Raw genomic sequence first — 18919 nt, 5'->3', positions numbered from 1 at the left:
TCACCACTCAGGAGGAGTCAAGGTTCGTTTGTAGTGACAGTGAAACACAGGAAAACAAAGGTACATGCACTGATCCATGTGCTTTGAGGTACAGAGCCAAGAGCCTGTTTGCTCAGTTTTAACACAGCTGCTGACATGAGACTGACATGGTTTAGGAAAGTTCAACACGGTGAAAGTAAAGCTGCACATTATTGAGGCTGTCCATCTTGTTGCTCAGAGACATATACAAATTGCTTTTTATTTAAAAGAAGCTGTTAAAAAGAGAACTTGAATCATTACTTAGTCATAACATTATTGAGCGCTCCACTGGTCCATCACTGTGGGTTTCTCCCAAAGTAGTTGTGCCCAAAATGGACAGTGAAGGAGATGTACACATGTGGGTTGACATATGTCAGGTCAACAAAGCAAGTGAACAAGAATGACATCCATGGCCGCACATTGCTGACACGATAATGCAATTGAATGGTGCCAAGGTATTTTTTTCAGCTTGATTTAAATAAAGGTTATCAACAGTTGGAACTTCAAGAAAGCTGCAGGTAAGTTACAACTTTTTCTACACATGCTGATTTGTTAAACGCAAGACACGTTTTGGGTGTCATTGGTTGCAGAACTTTTCCAAAGCGGTCATTTGACTTGTCAAAAATCCTGTTGTGAATGCATTCAATTATAGCGAACACATATTAGTTTTTCTATCAATTACTTAGTGATGGAGGTTTGGCTTTGAATTCAGACGTGTGAGTTCAACAAAACAAAACTGAAATTACTTGGCCATATCATTCTTGATGAAGATATGACACCCGACCCTGAAAAAGTATAAGCTCTGTCAAATGCTGACCCCCCACAAGATGTTTCAATGGTACATTCTTTTTTTGGAATGGCCAGTTACTGTTTAATATATATTCAAGACTTTGCCACTGTTAGTGCTCCATTATAAGAGTTGACAAAGAAAAATGTTTCTTTTCAATAGTCACAACAATGTGCTAAGAGCTTAAAGAGAATCAAACACGCCATTGAAAATGCTACAGAAATGGAATACTTTAATCCAAAGTTTCATAGAGTAGTTGTGGTCGATGCTGGACCAGTCAGGTTAGGTGCTATCCTTGCACTCGATAGTGGACACCCAAATGCTCAATGGCATACTGTAGCCTATGCTAGTAGAATTTTGTCTCAAACACGGCATGTTTACTCACAGCCTGAGAAATAAAGTTTGACTGTAGAATGGGCCTGTGAGCATTTCTATGTGTTCCTGTACGGAAAGACGTTTACACCGGTGACTGATCATTGAGCCTTTCTGACCATCTTTGGCAATCCAAAAGCTAAAATGTCTCATCACAGTACACAATGGGGATTAAGATCGCAAGAGTATGATTATACAATTGTGCATCGTCCATAAAAGGATCCTGATACCGAGTCTGCAACAAAAAATGATTGAAGTGGCTTACGAAGGACATCACAATACTGTTGCCACAAAGAGAGCTCTCAGAGACAGAGTTTGTTTTCCATACTTAGATTAAAGATTTGAAAAGGCACTTAAGAACTGTCACATATGCAAATGCATGTCAGCCAAGGTTAATCAACATAGTGTCAACATGTCAGAAATGCCGAAACATGCCTGGGAGAGAATAGCCATCGATTTGAATGGTCCACTTGATAATGGACATCATTTAATGGGAATTGCAGATGAATTCTCAAGTTTTCCTTTGCTTGAAGATCTCTCATCCATGGCTGGCTCACGGACAAGTAATCGAAAAACGTGATGCCATCTTTGGGACATGGGTATACCAGCGATTGTAAAGTCTGACAATGCTCCGCCTGTCAACAGAAAATAATTTAAAGAATTTCTGGCGTTTCTAAACTTAAAGCATCAAAAGATCACTCCTTTATGGCCACAGGCCAATTGACTTATTGAACGTTTTGCGAGTACACTAAATAAAGCAGTGCAGCCTGCAACTCTTGAAAAGCTCAATTTTAAAGCAGTATTGAATTTTACTCTACAAGCTTATCGTTTGGCACCCCACTGGACCACAGGTGAAAGTTCTGCAATATTCGGGAGAGCAACGACAACCAAGTTACCTCAACAGACCACTAACAGAGATAAATGTGAAAACTTGGTCAACAAGCAGATAATGAAAGTTTATGCAAACAAGAGGGGACATGTAAAAGACATCTCTTTCAGAAAAAAAGATTTGGTGATCGCCATACAGATGGTCAAAAGAAAATCTGATGCTCTTTATGATGCTGAACTTATTTTAATGGTGTCTACCAAGGGACATCTGGTGACTGCCCAGCGCCCTGGGAAGTCTATTACAGAGACTATTCTCACTGTAGGCCTGTGTTTCATTGGTCTTCAACTCAAAATGGTGAAAGGAAGGACTTTGAAGCCTAAGTGACTGTTGCTGATTCCTCACTTAGAGATCTCTGACATTGAGGATGACAGCTTACAACTTTCAGTAACCAGATCAGGTCGGATAATCAAAGAAGACTGACTGAAGAGATATAGTTGTACATGTTTCTATATATATTTATGTGTATGTCAAAAGATTTTATAAAAAGTGTAATTTTTCATTTGACAGAAGGGGAGTTGAAATGTCCAGCAAATTTATGACAGAGCCTTTCTGACCCCCAGCGGACTCCCTATCAGTGTGATACAACCGCTAGAATAGAATGTAATGAAAACATGGTTAGTATGTTGGCATTCACAGTTACAGAGAGAGGAATAAAAATGTGTGATTTACAGCTCCATGTGTGGCGTCGTCTTTGATGGGTACTCAGGCTCGGGAAGAAGCTACACATAATACTACCTCTTCCTCTGTCTATAACATCTGACCTTTACCCCTACCACCTACTCCAATACCACAATAATTTCTAAGTAAATATGACCCTAGCTAAACCGTCTCCCTTTTATTTCATAACCATGCCCCTATTGCTCCTTACATGTTTTTGTGTCATTTTCCTATTCCCCATGTTTCCTCCTCTTGGGTTTTGTCAGCTTGGACTCGAGAGAGTGGTAGTATTTAGTTTTTTCTTCAAAATAATGTCTGAATCCCATATGGACTTTCAGAATTATAGCACATGATTTGCAATTGGAAATACACCACGTTTCATGCATGCTATTTAGCCAGCTACTTTGTGTGACCCTTTCAAATCAGCTTTCTTTCCTCCAGCTGATGTTTTTACGGACCGCAACGGTATAGAATACAGACAGTGTGTGACCAATAAACTAAGGAAATCAGCAATAGCATGTTGCCTCCTGTCCCATTACAAAGCTTTCTGCTGGAGTTGGTTATACAGACTACTCATGGAAAGGACTGTTTTAAAGGGGGGGGGGGATATGAGAAGAAGCTAAGAGGGTCGGTCTGTACCCTTTGCCTAGAGCACACCTATGGCTGTCCAGATTTTTGCACCCATCTGAGTGAGAGAGGTGCTGTTTCCTAGTCACTGATCCAGTGCTCTAGTCATGTAAATCTCTATGTCTGCCCATTAGGGAATGTACCAGTTGAACTTCAATTTGATCTAAACCAGTGCGGTCTCATGTAAGATCCTGTGTGCAACACAGAGATCCCTAAACATACTGGCAACCAATGTAAGTTCTTCGCTGCCACCAAATTAGGTTAATATTTAGGAAATCCTATGACCTGTCTTGCACATTATGTGCTAACTGTAGACTAGAGCACAGCAAATGGGTAATTCCCAAATACAGGGAATTAAAATAATTGAACTCAGAAGCTAATAATATTTGGACGATCCATTTATGCAAGGACATAGGAATGTTGAGAAACATTTTACTACGTATTCTAATAATACAGCAATATGTTAAAGTCACTTAGTTAATATGAACCTTAAAGAGCATGTATTTATGAAAGATTACTCCTAAATTGCATGGAGACTCATGCGGTTGAGGCACCACTGTTTTGACAAGATATTGCCTAATATTGTGACCTCTGTCTTTCCTCACTTAAGCCACACACAATTTGTCCTCATTCAGGTGGCAACCTCTCCCATGAAATCCCTAAACTTTTCTGCCATAGCTAATGCATTTTTTGGGCTCATTTGCACAGGATGATACTTTTAAACCACAGGATTACACCTATTCAGCATGTGGAACAACATAAATATTAAGCCGGTTGGACTGCGTGAAGAACCCTGTAGCCAGGGCCACGGATTGAAACCACAGCTCTGGAATGGAACAGCCTCTCTTTTAAAACGGGAGTTCCTCGGAGTTCCCTGAGTCCCCTCTATCTCCCTCCCATGGAACACCTTTGATGAGCACACTGACTCTGTGCCACCTCTTTGAGGTGCACACTCAATCCACAACCCAACGGTTTTTAGCATTAGCACCTGCTTCTGTAAGATGGTGCAGGGCAAAGTGGCCCCTCATTTGCATGGGACCACAACCCTATGCAAATGAGGGACCAAGCTCATAATCATACTAGTTCAACATGTACGATGGCATGATCCATATTGGCTGCATCTGAATCTGCGACCAATCGTATAATATAAAAGTGCCACATAAGTTGAAAAGTAGGTATATATGGCCTTGGACTCTCAAGACACTTTCTGAAATATAAACTTTTTTTAATGTCTTGTGTTGCAGATTGAAAGTAAATTATCAAATCTGCCCCGCAGAGTGGCAGAAAGACAGTTTAGGCTCCAGGTTTGGGGGTAGGCCAACTACTTTTTGCATAGTGTACTTTCAGTCCACCTGGGGAGGCAGGCTAAGGCAAATCCCACAATCTGCCCCCAGTTTGTTGGGCTACTGGGACACCCCAGAGTGAGATGGACCAGCAGCCCCACCTCATTAGAATTTTTACTGATTTCCCCTGTGTAGTGGGTTTTCTGCACACTGGGATGGGATAAGTGAAACAAATCATCCAATCTGCCTACCTTTGAGGAGGCGAAAGACTGTTGGAGAGCAATTGGTCATGCATGGGAAGTGCTCCTCCACTCTAGTAACATCCCTGCTGTCTAGTGGGGGGAACATTGCTTGGGGAGCACCCTCTTGCACCCTCTCCCAGAAGGCACCCACCAGATAGAAATACCTTTGGAATGGTAAGATTTTCTCTCCCATTGTGATTGGTGCTTGAGGGGCTTAGCAATGTCCCCAAGCACCAATCACACCTAAAGCATCCACAGCCTTTAGGCTTCACCTGCTTTCATTTTCAGTTACAGCGGCTTCAGTGAAAGGCATCACTGAAACAAAAAAATATAGTTGGGACTGTAAAGGAAGCTCTTACCTTGCAGTCCAAACGGAAGAGTCTAAAAAGGGAAATCCCACTTGCACAAGCACAGGAGTGACTGTCCTGCCCTTAATGGAAGGATATGATGTTAATGTCATCCACACAAGGAAGGTTGAAAGGAGGGTGTGGATATCCCTAGATAGAAGTACATCTCTGTCCATTTCCAAGGTGTGAAAAGGTCATAACAAAGTTTCTTAATAGCTACAAAGAAATTAGTTTATGGTTGTGCTTAAAACTATTAAGCACACTTGCACTGTGGAATGCCTGTTTTCTGCTCCAAGGAGACTATTTACCCAAAGCGAAATGTATGTGCGAGAACAAAATTGCTTTAATAGTGTAGATTTAAGTAATCAGGAATGTAAAACTGACACTGAAAATTGATATGTAAATCTGTGTGGTGAAGGGAGCTAGTTTGCTGTTTTGAAACAGACAAAGAATAAAATAGGAAAATTACACAATATTGCTTGTTTTTCCAAGAAGCACATTATGTTTGCACTGTCAGTTGTGCCTGGCAATTTGAGCACGCTTGGTTGGGGGGGCAACATACATACTCACCTACATTCATACTCACTACTCACTCACACCCATACATTTAAATGAACGCACACACACACCCATTCACTGCACGCACACACGGATACACATGCATTCATACATATACACACAAATGCAATAAACATTCAAAAACAGGCTGCAGGGGTGATCATGGGTGGCGGAAGGAAGCCTTTGCGGTTCCTGGAGGACTGGGACTGCAACTTCCTCTCCTTGGCAGCCGATGAGAGGAGGAAGCAGCAGTCCCTTGCTCATCACAGAGTGAAATGGGGTCAGTGAGACTGCTTAACCCATGCTACTCTGTGATGATTGTCAATGATGGACACTTGGCCCTGGGCTCTTCAGTGCTTAAAACCGAAGCAAAACAGTTTATCAGTAACACGCAACCATGTCATGAGAGTGCGCTTTGCTGGGCTAAGGAGGATGCAACCACAGGGCTGTAAAATCTACAGCCCAGCAAAATTGAGCTCAAGCACACAGGCACCTGTGCATTTAGCACATCTCAGTACCTGGCTGCCTTACCTGAACATGAAGAGTATCTATTAGGCTGACGTTTACTGCAAAAAGGTGGCATGGGGCCCTTCAGCCATTAAGAACAGGCCACTTCGCCAAACTGTGCAACAGATGCAGGGTAGTAGGAGAACGACACTCCCAAACTTTTCCCTTAATTTCTCATGCCTTCATTCCTCATTGAGCATAAAACCAATGTCCAAACGGTTAAACAATGAAGCCACTGATTGGCTTTGAGATTGCACACTACTTTATAGCCAATAGGAAGATCAGTTTAGCAGAACCAGTGCACTACATATTTTTCAGTCACTTAGTGGAATTCCTCATTTGACGCCATATGCATAAATTCTCAGTCAAACATTTTGTGCAGTCCTCAGTAAGAATCCTTCCTGTTCTACAATCACAGAAACATTTGTATTTTTAATAAATTAACCTTTTTAATTATTCAATTTCGGCTGTTCTTCTTTTCTGAAGCATTTAATTACATAAGAAAGTACAATATAAAACAGTTTAAAAGTAAAGTTTGATCGCTGAAACGACGGTATATCTAAGTATAAACCAGGGTGTGAGTAAAACATGACTACCAGAATTAAAATTAATGTTTATGCATTTTTTTTTTTTTAGTTTCAGCGTGAGTCAAAGGACGAGTTTTCCAAAAGTCATCATCGCAACACACATCTTTATGCCATATTGTGAGGTGGCATAACGCATAGCAGCTAGACTTGTGAAATGGGGTCCATATTAACCCACGTGACACATCAAATATTACCTGCACAGTTCTTGCAGATGACAACACACAGATTGATGGAGGCCCAGTCTGGATCCGCGGCCTGACAATCAGCACAGCTCCGGTTCGATGAGTTGAACCAGATCTTCTCGGCCACTTCGTAGTCAGAGAGTGTGTCTGCTATCGATTCCTGCACGGCATCAATCCACTCCTGTTTCTCTTTCTCCGAATCGGCTGTAAAGCTGAAACAATTGACTTTTCTAAATTATTGATCTCCTTTGTAAAGTTCAATTAAAGACAATGCCCGATGGTGCTTTCATCTGAAGCTGGAAAAGCAATTTAAAAAGCTGCCTTCTGAGCGGATCTAAATATGAAGATGAGATGTGTTAAGTCGTTTATGAATATACTCAAGCCTCGCCGGTTCCATGAGAACGATTGTTTTATGAATGTTGTTTGTAAATATACTACACATTAGAGGTACGCAGCATACTTTACACAGGAAATAGTAGTTTGCTTTGCTGTAAAAAAACAGTATTTGAAGTTGGGGATCACGCGGTAGTTTCAGTCCTCAGTAATCTATCAATCTGAAGCGAAAAGATGCACAATTTCACTAAAATATGGTCAACACCCAACAGTTTTAACTGTGACAAAGGTAACGTTCAAGTTTCCGGATTCAGCTGGTGAGTAGCCCATCCATACCAGGCATACTACAGGGTCAGAAATGACATCACCAAAAGCAGGTTTACGGAATAAGGTGCCTGACCACAAGATACAGTTCTTCTGATGCCTGGGAGAACTAGGCCAGAGATGAGTCAGAGCTCACACCATGTCTGGTGGAGGGTTTTGGCTATCCCACGACCATGAAACAGCAAATCAAATCCGAGCACTCTCTTGCCAACTTATTACTGAACAGCGCAGCAATGTGTACAACACTTGCTCAGGGTGTACATATGCACTTCATACTGTGAAGTTATTTGCATTAGGTTTTGTCTGTGGTGTTAAAGGACTCTACTCATGGCTTTGTCGCGCAGCATCCTAAAAGGATTAGAGTGGCTATTTCCTTGTGATTATTTACTATGAATATATTGGAAGAATTGCATGAAATGTTGTGAACTACAAGGCTTGGTGGATGGAAGACTTGATTTTTAGTTTTTGAAAAAGGCAGATTTAGTAGAGGCAGGATAAAGCACACATTGTGCTTCCCCTGCCCTGCTGCTGTACACTCCAATAATGTCCCTTGCAATGGATTATTGTCGTGGATTGACAGCACATACTGTCCCAAATAAACAACTCAACCCACCCCGTTTAAACTGACATCACCTACCCTTTCTCCAGCATTTAATTCCATTACATTTTTCAAGGGATATCAGTCCATCCCAGCCCCACCAAATGTGCCATTGCTTCACCATTCCTTCATGAATTGAGATCTACCTGTCCTGCTCTGGGACTACTGCATCCAAATGTCGTAGGCACCATCATTTCTTTATGAATTGAGACGTGCCAGTCCCCGAGCCTAGTGGTTGCCATCAACCATCAGCTCCGGCATTCCCCTCCTAATTTTGTCCCGCTTGTCTCCACACAAGCCTTCCCACCTTGGACCAATCTCAGTTGTTCCCTCTCTTCATTACACCTTTTTCCAACACCCACTTAATTTCCATTGAACCTTTTTTCCACTCCCAGTCTCCACTGACAACAAATATTTATGATAACATTCACCTACTCGGTGCTCCCTCCAAACTCATGTAACAGAGGGCATTTGGGAATTTCGCAATGATTGAGGCAATTACTTTCCTGTGACACAACAACTGTGCAGCTACCATGTCACAAGTCATTCTGTGTGCATCTCTCTAGCTCAGACCAAATCTCTCAGATGGAGACAGACGTCTCATCCCATCTGCTCGAGGACCAAGTTGAGGATCGACAGACCACATTCTGGTCTTGCTTATGAGTTTATTAAAATGTATGCTTTGTTACAGAAGCAGGTTAACGCTTATATTTAAAGAGATCAACCCACCCTATTTGACTACTTTTCTTGCACTGGGCCTACCAACTCCCAATTTCCTTAAGCACCACCATTCGACTGGACTCAATCATCTTTCTGGTATACAATCCCTACCTACATTCTGACCTACTGCACTTGAACCAGGGATGACATTCTCCATGTTCCCTAATTTCATTACCCCTTTTACAGAATTACCACATATTTAAGGATTTTTATATAGCACAGACTATTATGCTGCAAGAATTGTCAGAGAACTTTAAATATACAATATAGAATTTACAATATTTATTTTGTTCGGTATATGTAGTCATAAGATTGATCAATGTTGATATATATTTCACAGTCTCTTCCATAACAATAGATCCACGAATAGCAAATTGTTCTCCTAGTTTTAGGAGATTCATTAGGAATGAAGATAGGAGGGCCAAAGAAATCTGTGATTGATAGTGTAGATGGGTAGGACGTTCGGTTTCCTCTTTATGGCCAGGTTGATTAAAGCGGTTTTGTTATCCCAGTTGTTTCTTGTGGGATCTTAAGGTTACTGGAATTTTTAGTTTGTATGTGTTGTTTTAGAGTTAGGAGGCATCATATAGTTTTAGCCTTATTGACTCCCTGCTCACCGGGCTACTTTGTTTTGGCTTACCTATGTGCCCTTTCCTAGCTAGATCAAGAAGATTTTTGCTCTGTTTAGCTCTCGGGCATCGCCTTGCTGAGCTTGTGTCTGTGTTCCTGATTTAGATGCCGTCCGCTTTACTCTTCTAAGCAAGAGGAGTTTTCCTCTGTATTTTATGTCATTTTTTGGGAGCGGAAAAGGTGCTGGTATATTGAGTATTTTTCATTATTGGAGGATGCAATAGCAGAAGCTGTTGCTCCATGTTCACGCACCTCCAGGGTTATGAAAAGAGGACTGCAAGTCCTCCATTACCTTTCTGGTAACCAGGCAACGTCGCACGAAGGACGATTAATTTAAGAGACGCACACCTTGGCACCTTCCACTGACATGAAAGGAGGACTACGAGTCCTTCAATACCTTGGATATTCTTCAACCAAGCAATGTTACAACAGCATTACCAGGTAACCGATGAAGATGCCAGAGCGAGTCTTTTCTTGCCGACAGAACTCATAGCAACCAGCTTAATTGGAAACAGTCACTTGAACCTTACGGTTAAATTATTTCTTTGAATCACTCTTTAACCATAGTTGACTCCCAACTAGTGAGTCTTTCAAGGTACTACAATCCTAGATTATTGTGGAGATAATTCTTTAAAGTGTGTTTCATGTCACAATTTTTTTAACCTTATTACCTGCCATACTGACAACTCACATTGTGTATTATTAATATATTTATTATGAAATCTACCAATCCCCAAGCCCTACCTGTGGTAGCCTTTGTGGGCGATTCCTTTAAAAAAGTTTATAGAATAGGAACTTAGGTCCTCAGTGAAAGAGGCGGTGGATGCCACACTTGCTAAGAGGAAGAAGGATACTCACTCGGAGGAGAATTATTATTACTTTTCTGAATGAGATTCCTCCTCTACCTCTGTCACCCAAAATAGGGGTAAGTTTCCCAAAAGAGGAAGCACACTGAGAAAGCACAAAAACATGCCTACAGTCCCAGTATCCTCTGTGCTACAATTAAGTCTGGTGCTCCCAGCAGCACAAAAGGAAGAGGCCACCTTTATAGAAAAATGTTCCTAGCGACCTGAAGACCATCTGTGGGGTCCCCCAAGGATCCTCCATGAGCCCCACCCTTTTCAATATCTACATTGCTCCTCTCACTAACATCATCCGCCCCCACGGCCTCACCATCATTTCATACGCTGACGACACCCAGCTCATCATCTCCCTCACGAGGAACCAATCTACTGCCACGAATAACCTACATGCCGGACTCCTTACCATCGCTAACTGGATGACAGCAAGCCACCTCAAATTGAACTCAGAAAAAACCAAGATCATCATCTTCGGCCCAAACAAGACAGCATGGAACGACTCTTGGTGGCTCACCACCCTTGGACCACCCATCACCAACGCAATCTTGGCATCATACTGGACTCATCTCTCTCCATGACTCAGCAAATCAATGCCATATCATACTCCTGCTTCAACACCCTTTGCATGCTACGCAAGACTTTCAAATGGATTCCTTTAGGAACAAGAACAACGGTCACTCACACCCTCATAAGCAGCAGACTGGACTACGGCAACACCCTCTATGCAGGGACCACAGCCAACCTTCAGAGAAAACTCCAGCTAATCCAGAATGCAGCCGCACGTCTCATCCTCAACCTCCCCCGCCACAAACACATCTCCGCCCACCTCAGATCCCTACAATGCTGCGCATCAACAAAAGGATCATCTTAAAAATCCTTGTCCACACTCACAAAGCCCTCCACGACACCGGACCAGCCTACCTCAATGAACAAATCAACTTCCACAAACCAACTCAACAGCTCTGCTCCGCCGACCTCGCCACAGTCCCCCGCATCCAACGCACCACCTCCGGCGGCAGATCCTTCTCCCACCTCGCAGTCAAGACCTGGAACTCCCTCCCCACCAACCTAAGCAAGACCCAGGACCTTCTAAACTTCAGAAAGCACCTCAAACATGGCTTTTTGAGCAGTAAACCTTCCCCCCAGTGCCTTGAGACCCTACCGGGTGAGTAGTGCACTTAAGAAATTTGTTTGATTGATTGATTGATTAGAAAGAGTGATCTTAATGGCACAGAATAATCATAAGCTGTTATAAAATCACCGGTCGAGAGTTTGAAGGATGATTAATTAGAATGGGATGAATATGTTTTTGACCCACAAAATAGCCCTGAGTTTTTCAGATAACTTAGATGATTATTTGGAACAGACCTCTACCTCTGCAGAGATAAGGGACCCTTTTGGGGGAGAAATGTTTAAGCCTACCTCAATTAAACATCTGGAAAGCGCAGAATGATGGCTCATGGACCACATATCCAAATTTCAAGAACTATGGGTTAGAAAGTCCTTGGACAAAGGCACCCGTAATTAGTTGCGAGCCGAGTGCCCTAGACCCTCTATAGGCAACAAAACCTGTGCTACTCCCAATCTAGACCCTGAGATAATTACCATTTTATTCAAGTTTGGTAAAGATCCCAGAAAGGGTATTGAAAAATCCCTGAAACAAAGTCAGGACAAAGTTCTTGATATGCTGCATCCTTAGACTTGCATTTTGGATATGGATGAAGATAAGAGCAAAAACATCAGAGAAGATGTGGATCTTTTCAGAGGCTGGGTTCAATGTGCCATTTGTATGTTGGCTAACGCTAATGCAAATAGATTACAGAAAGAAGGAAAGCAATTTTACTGAGAATAAATCCAAAACTAGCTGATTTGTCTACCAGAGAGGATATCGGAGAACCTTTGGGGATCTAATCTCTGGGGAGAGCTTCGTAAAGTCTCTTGGAAAGTATGTTTCCACCTTCACTGCCTTCAGCAAGGCTTAAAACAATATGAGGAAAGACTTTGGCTCTAGGGCTGTCTTACGAAGGGCTGACTGGAGGGGAAAGGCTGTTAGCTGCGGTTCGCTCAGGTACAAATACTATAATCAAGATGTCAGAGGTGACGGTAGCTGCGTAAGTGGTTACTGCCCCGACACTAGCTTCTACCCTCATAGAAGGAGAAATTCAAAATCCAGTGGAAGATCCATAGCTCATGTCGACGGATCTCAAGGTGAGCGCTATTTGTTATTTCCATGTAAAAGTAGGAGGAAGGTTGAGAGTCTTCATTCACAATTGGGAAACATTTTTACAGGAGATGCTTTGGTTTTAGAAACCATTGCAGGTTTAAGACAGAATTCTGGAAAGTTCCAGTACAAATCAAGCAACCAAAATAATTGGTATCAGATTCTAAAAAGATGTATCTGATAGACACAGAAGTGTGGCTGATGTTGGAAAAAGGGGCCTTAATTCAAATTACAGGTGCAGAAAGGGAAGGGTTCTGTGAGTACAGTTTTTTTTTAGTAAAAAAGGACAAAGGTTGGCATAAACTTGATGGATTTTAACAAGTTTTTGATCTACAGGTACTTCAAGATAGAGGAAATCCATCTATTGAGAAACATTTTGCAGTCAACTGATTGGTTGGTGAAGTTAGATCTACAAGATGCATACTTCACAATACCTATGGCAGAAGACAGCCAGAAATTCCTATGTTTCAAATGGATGGGTGTTCCTATGTCTCTCTTTCAGACTATCCTCAGCTCCATGGTGTTTCACCAAAGTTATGCATCCAGTGGTAGCCTTCCTCAGAGAAAAGGCTGTTTGGTTAATAATTTATTTAGATGATTTTAATCCCTTGTGATTTATTAGCACACTTATGACATAGAGAGCCTGTATTGTAATCCTAGTCACCATAGAAATACAAAAACAATTAAACAAAACAGACAAACAAATCATGTTACAGTACATCAATTTCCTTGTGGCTTCCTATGTTTTTCCAGGAAAGCTAAGGTGGTTATCCGGGACCTTTGACTATACAATCCATCTGAAAGTAGTCCTTGTCCAAACAGGGAAGTGAGGTCAAAGGCCTGTTGATCCTCTTAACTCTACCCTAGTCTACCCACTTATAAATGATGATGGACTCCTACAAGAAAAATGTTGACGCATTTTGACCTACAGAAATTCCAGGCACCCTCAGGACCAGGGAAGTCAAGGAAATACAACCTGATTGGAGAAGGACAAACCTCTTCATATTCTGTAGCTGCTCGTGGTGTCAACTATTTATTTACAGTGGGCTAGATAGTTTTTACAAAAAACAGAAGAAAGAGGGGTGGAGTATACTCACAAAGGAGTAATAACTTGTTCTAGAGGAGAACCAAGCAGAGTCAATAGGGCCAACAGCTTGTGGTGATTATTACAGAGGAGTGATGTCAAATAGTGTACTCTTTATTCTGGTGCCTAGCATATACATGCATCTTACGGATTAAAATTAGCCATTGCATGCTAAAAAAAGTTCACCCTGGCATCCTGGGAAACCTTCAAACCAAAATATATTGCACTGGGATCTTCACCACCGCCTTATCAGTCCACAGTTTGTGTGACAACAAAGCTGGCCCAACAAGCAACACCAATTAACGCATTCATGTGCTATTAAAATGTTGTGTGCAACCAGTGAGTTAACCCAGCATTTGCTTAACAAGCCCAATGTGAATGTATCCACAGGGAGTATTAATAGCCATCTCGTACTAGAAGCCAAATGTAGCCAATCGTACCTTGATGTTCATTCTAACAGTGTACTGGGGCTCTTATATACGTTTATACCAATCCTCGATGGGGGCAACACCCAACACAATAGAGAACAGGAACAACACCAAATGTCGTAAACAAGTGCCCCTTGTGATTAAAACAACAATCAGGCTACTGTATCAAAAAGGAAGTGGTCATCTGTGCACAGGGTCAGACTTACATGCACCATGCTGAAGTACAGAACACCTCAACCTGCTTTGTGGAGTGAAGCCGATCATTCGTCTCAATGGGCTGCATCTAATCTTGTGGCTGCTCAGGGGTCAAACCGGTTAATGGAACTCAATCCAACTGCACAAGGCTGCAAAGGTTTTACGAGCCTTACCTCACTATCTCCACCCATAACAAACTATCACAGATACACAATATGCCTTTCATTAACAATAGACTCAGACGGGTGTACCTGCAAACAAAGAATATTGCAACAGAAGCAAAACTCCATGTTAAAGGTTAGATAAACAAAATCAAAATTTCAGGCCTTTTAGCAAGCTAACTTAATAGGACGTTTCAATGCACATTAGAAATACATGATTCTATGTGAATCTTCAATTATAATTGCAACATGATTGTAAGTAAAACATGATTATATCAAGTTCACCATAATACTTCATTCAAAATACATGAGTCTAAAAGTGCTTGAATAATATATGTACGAATAATAAAATCAAACAGAGCACACACACACACACATATATATATATATAAAAAAAATATATATATATATATATATATATATATATTAATCCACAACTGGTGGGACAATACCCACCAAACGGCTGCACCAATTCCTTCACCGACTCAGGAGGACAAGGACGAATCAATGTTCAAAGGTGAATTTCATCAGCTTTATTCCATGTAATCAAACCATAGTCTCCTACAAAGAATGTCAACGCGTTTCTGCAAACGCCTTCTACTGGACAAACTCGGCCGATAAAACGGCATCCTATATACATAGTTTAAAAACCATCATTTGCTTTCATACCATGCTAGTGCAAACTAATAGTGCGGCCATCTTTTAACATGCAATTGGCTAACGTAAACATTCATATTATTAGCATAATATTGCCTTCACAGTCATTTGTGTGTATTATTTCATGCTGACATGGACACTAATAGAGATTCTAACAATTGAAGGCACACATCAATTATCATAATAGTTGCAAACAATGAAATTAAGGTAGATGCTATTAATTACCAATCAAGGTGGCTCTACTACATTATATAAGAGCCACACACAGTATATCATGATAGATTCATGCCCTATCATAATTAACTGAAATGCAGAATATTATTCAACTTTATCAGCAGATATTTTATCAAATATTTTTGATCAACTATTTTTGAATACAGTCATAAGGAATATAAATAATCATTAGCATATAATTAAATACTTCAATTAACTCATATTCTTAATCAAATTAGAAAATAGATAAAATCACTATTATTTTCTAAAATCGAGATTAAAAATAAAGTGTCACGTGCTGTAAATATTTATAAATAGGCTAGATATACTACTGAACTGATATGGAATATGTCACTTACCCAGTGTACATCTGTTCGTGGCATGTAGTGCTGCAGATTCACATGCTATGCGTATCTCTTCCAACAGCTAGTGTTAGGCTGGGAGTGTTACAAGTTGTTTTTCTTCAAAGAAGTCTTTTCGGAGTCGTGGTATTGAGTGACTCCTCCTCTCGGTTACAGTGCGCATGGGCATCGACTCCATAGTTAGATTGTTTTCCCACAAAGGGTGAAGCAAAGAGTGATAAAGTATAAGAATATAAAGAGAAGTCCATGCAAATGTAAATACATGTGTACAAATGTTAAACTTGAATGACTGCAGGTTTCCGACGAGAGGAGGGAGCGTGCATGAGAATCTGCAGCACTACATGCTACGAATGGATGTACACTGGGTAAGTGACATTTTCCGTTCAATGGCATGTGTAGCTGCAGATACACATGCTATGCATAGACTAAAAAGCGGATAGTCCTCCCAGAAAATAGCGGTGGCTAGCCTGCAGGAGTTGAAGTTGTTTGAAATAGTGTTCTTAATACAGCCTGGCCTACAGTAGCCCGCTGCTGTGAGAAAAAAGGAACACAATAGTGTTTTGTAAATGTATGAGGAGTTGACCATGTGGCAGCTTTACATATATCAGCCACTGGTATGTTTCTTAAAAATGCCATTGATGCACCTTTCTTTCTTGTAGAATGTGCTCTGGGAGTGATTAAAAGTTTTCTCTTTGCTTTGATGTAGCATGTTTTGATGCATCTAACAATCCATCTTGCTAAGCCTTGTTTAGATATATGATTACCTTTATGTGGATGTTGAAAGGCAACAAAAAAATTGTACATAAGAGCTCTTTTGAGATCTCCGGTATGAAGAGCTCTTTTTGTCACAGAGTCTGGCTGTGGAAAGAAGAATGGCAATTCCACTCTATGGTTGATGTGAAAAGGAGATACCACTTTTGGTAGAAATTTTGGATTTGTCCTAAGTACAACTTTATGTTTGTGTACTTGGAAGGAAGGTTTTTCAACGCCTGTATTTCACTAACTCTTTGTAAAGAAGTAATAGCTGCAAGGAAGGCAACTTTGCATGTTAAAAATTGAATTTGACAAGAGAGCATGGGTTCAAAAGGTGGGCGCATAAGTCTGGTGAGTATGATATTTAAATTCCAGGAAGGAACAGGTGGTGTTCAGGGCGGAATAATGTGTTTTAATCCTTTCATGAAGGCTTTAATAACAGGATCTCTGAATAGAGAAGTGTGTTGAATAGTTTGTAAATAAGCAGATATTGCAGTAAGGTGGATATTGATGGATGAGAAAGCTAAATTTTAGTTCTGCAAATGAAGTAAATAGCATAGAATATCTTGTATAGATGCTGTAAGTAGTTCAGTGTTTTTAGACTGACAGTAGTAGACAAATCTTTTCCACTTGTTTGCGTAACATTGTCTAGTAGTAGGTTTACGTGCTTGATTGCATACATTCTGATGGAAGCTTTGGGTAACCAAATTCTAAGACTTCAGGAGCCAAGTCACCATATTGAGAGCATTGGGGTTTGGGTGCCTTAATTGACCTTTGTTCTGAGTTAACAAGTCTGGTCTGTTTGGGAGTTTGGAATGAGGTACTACAGGCAGATCTAGGAGCGTTGTGTACCAATGCTGACATGCCCACGTTGGGGCTAAGAGTATCATGGTGAGTGATGTTTGCTGACCAGAAAGGGAAGGAGTGGGAGAGGGGGAGGAAAAGCATAAGCAAATATCCCTGACCAATTGATCCATAGAGCGATGCCCTTGGAGAGGGGATGTGGGTGTCTGGATGCGAAGTTTTGGCATTTTGCACTTTTGCTTGTTGCGAATATGTATATTTCTGGTGTACCCCACTTTTGAAAGTACTTTTGAAGTATTTGGGGGTGAATCTCCCATTCGTGAGTTTGTTGGTGAATCCTGCTTAGGAGATCTGCCAGCTGATTGTCTATCCCTAGAATGTATTGTGCTAACAGATGAATGTGATTGTGAATTGCCCATTTCCATATTGTTTGGGCTAGTCGGGACAGTTGAGATGAATGTGTCCCGCTCTGTTTGTTGAGGTAATACATGGTTGTCATGTTGTCTGTTTTTATTAGAACAGTCTTCTGTTTGAGAAGAGGTTGAAACTCTTTTAGGGCAAGAAATACAGCTAATATTTCTAGGTGGTTTATGTGAAACTGTTTCTGTTTGGCATCCCATTCTCCTTGAATGGTATGATTGTTTAGATGAGCTCCCCAACCTATCATGAATGCATCTGTTGTGATTATGGTCTGAGGCACAGGGTCTTGAAATGAACGCCTCTTCATTAGATTGCTGAGATTCTACCATTGAAGGGACATATGTGTTTGCCAGTCCAACACTAGATCTTGAAGTTGACCGTGTGCCTGAGAACATTGTTGTGAGAGGCACTGTTGTAAGGGCCTCATGTTTAGTCTTGCATGTGGAACTATAGCTACGCAAGATGCCATCATCCCTAGATTTTTCATGATGAATCTTACAGTATATTGTTGATTTGGCTGTATTTGTGGTATGAGATTTTGGAAAGCTTGTATCCTTTGTGTATTTGGATATGCTAGCTCTTTTTGAGTATTTAGAAAAGCACCTGGGTAAGGTTGTGCTTGTGCTGGTTGAAGGTGTGATTTTAGGTAATTGAGAGTGAACCCTAGTGTATGTAGGGTTTGTATAATATAGTGAGTGTGTTATTGGCATTGTGTAAAATTGCTTGATTTTATTAGCCAATCGTCTAGCTATGGAAAGACATGAATGTGTTGTCTTCCTAAGTTAGCTGCTACTACTGCTAGACATTTTATGAACACTCTTGGAGCTGTTGTTATGCCGAATGGCAAAAATTTGAATTGGTAATGTTTTTCTGCTATGACCACCTGAGAAACTTTCTGTGAGCTGGATGGATGGGTATGTGGAAATATGCATCTTTGAGGTCTAAAGTAGTCACGTAATCCTGTTTTTGTAGTAGTGGAATGACATCCTGCAGAGTTACGATGTGAAAATGTTCTGACAGGATGTACAGATTGAGAGGCATGAGGTCCAAGATGGGCCTTAGAGTGCCATCTTTTGTGGGAATGAGGAAGTATAGTGAAT

The 18919-nt window shown here is 41.0% G+C and overlaps 1 protein-coding gene across 1 annotated transcript in view; it reads right to left on the bottom strand.

The window, feature by feature from the left end:
- Positions 1-18919, bottom strand: part of ARAP2 (ArfGAP with RhoGAP domain, ankyrin repeat and PH domain 2) — a 1093539-nt gene that overhangs the window by 738980 nt on the left and 335640 nt on the right. The window contains exon 11 of the mRNA XM_069202133.1: positions 7069-7268. Coding sequence (XP_069058234.1) covers positions 7069-7268 — 200 coding nt within the window. The remainder of the gene's footprint in view (positions 1-7068; positions 7269-18919) is intronic.

The sequence above is a fragment of the Pleurodeles waltl genome, chromosome 1_2 (assembly GCF_031143425.1).
Source record: "Pleurodeles waltl isolate 20211129_DDA chromosome 1_2, aPleWal1.hap1.20221129, whole genome shotgun sequence".
Lineage (NCBI taxonomy): Eukaryota > Metazoa > Chordata > Amphibia > Caudata > Salamandridae > Pleurodeles > Pleurodeles waltl.
This window is presented reverse-complemented; position numbering and strand designations above follow the sequence as displayed.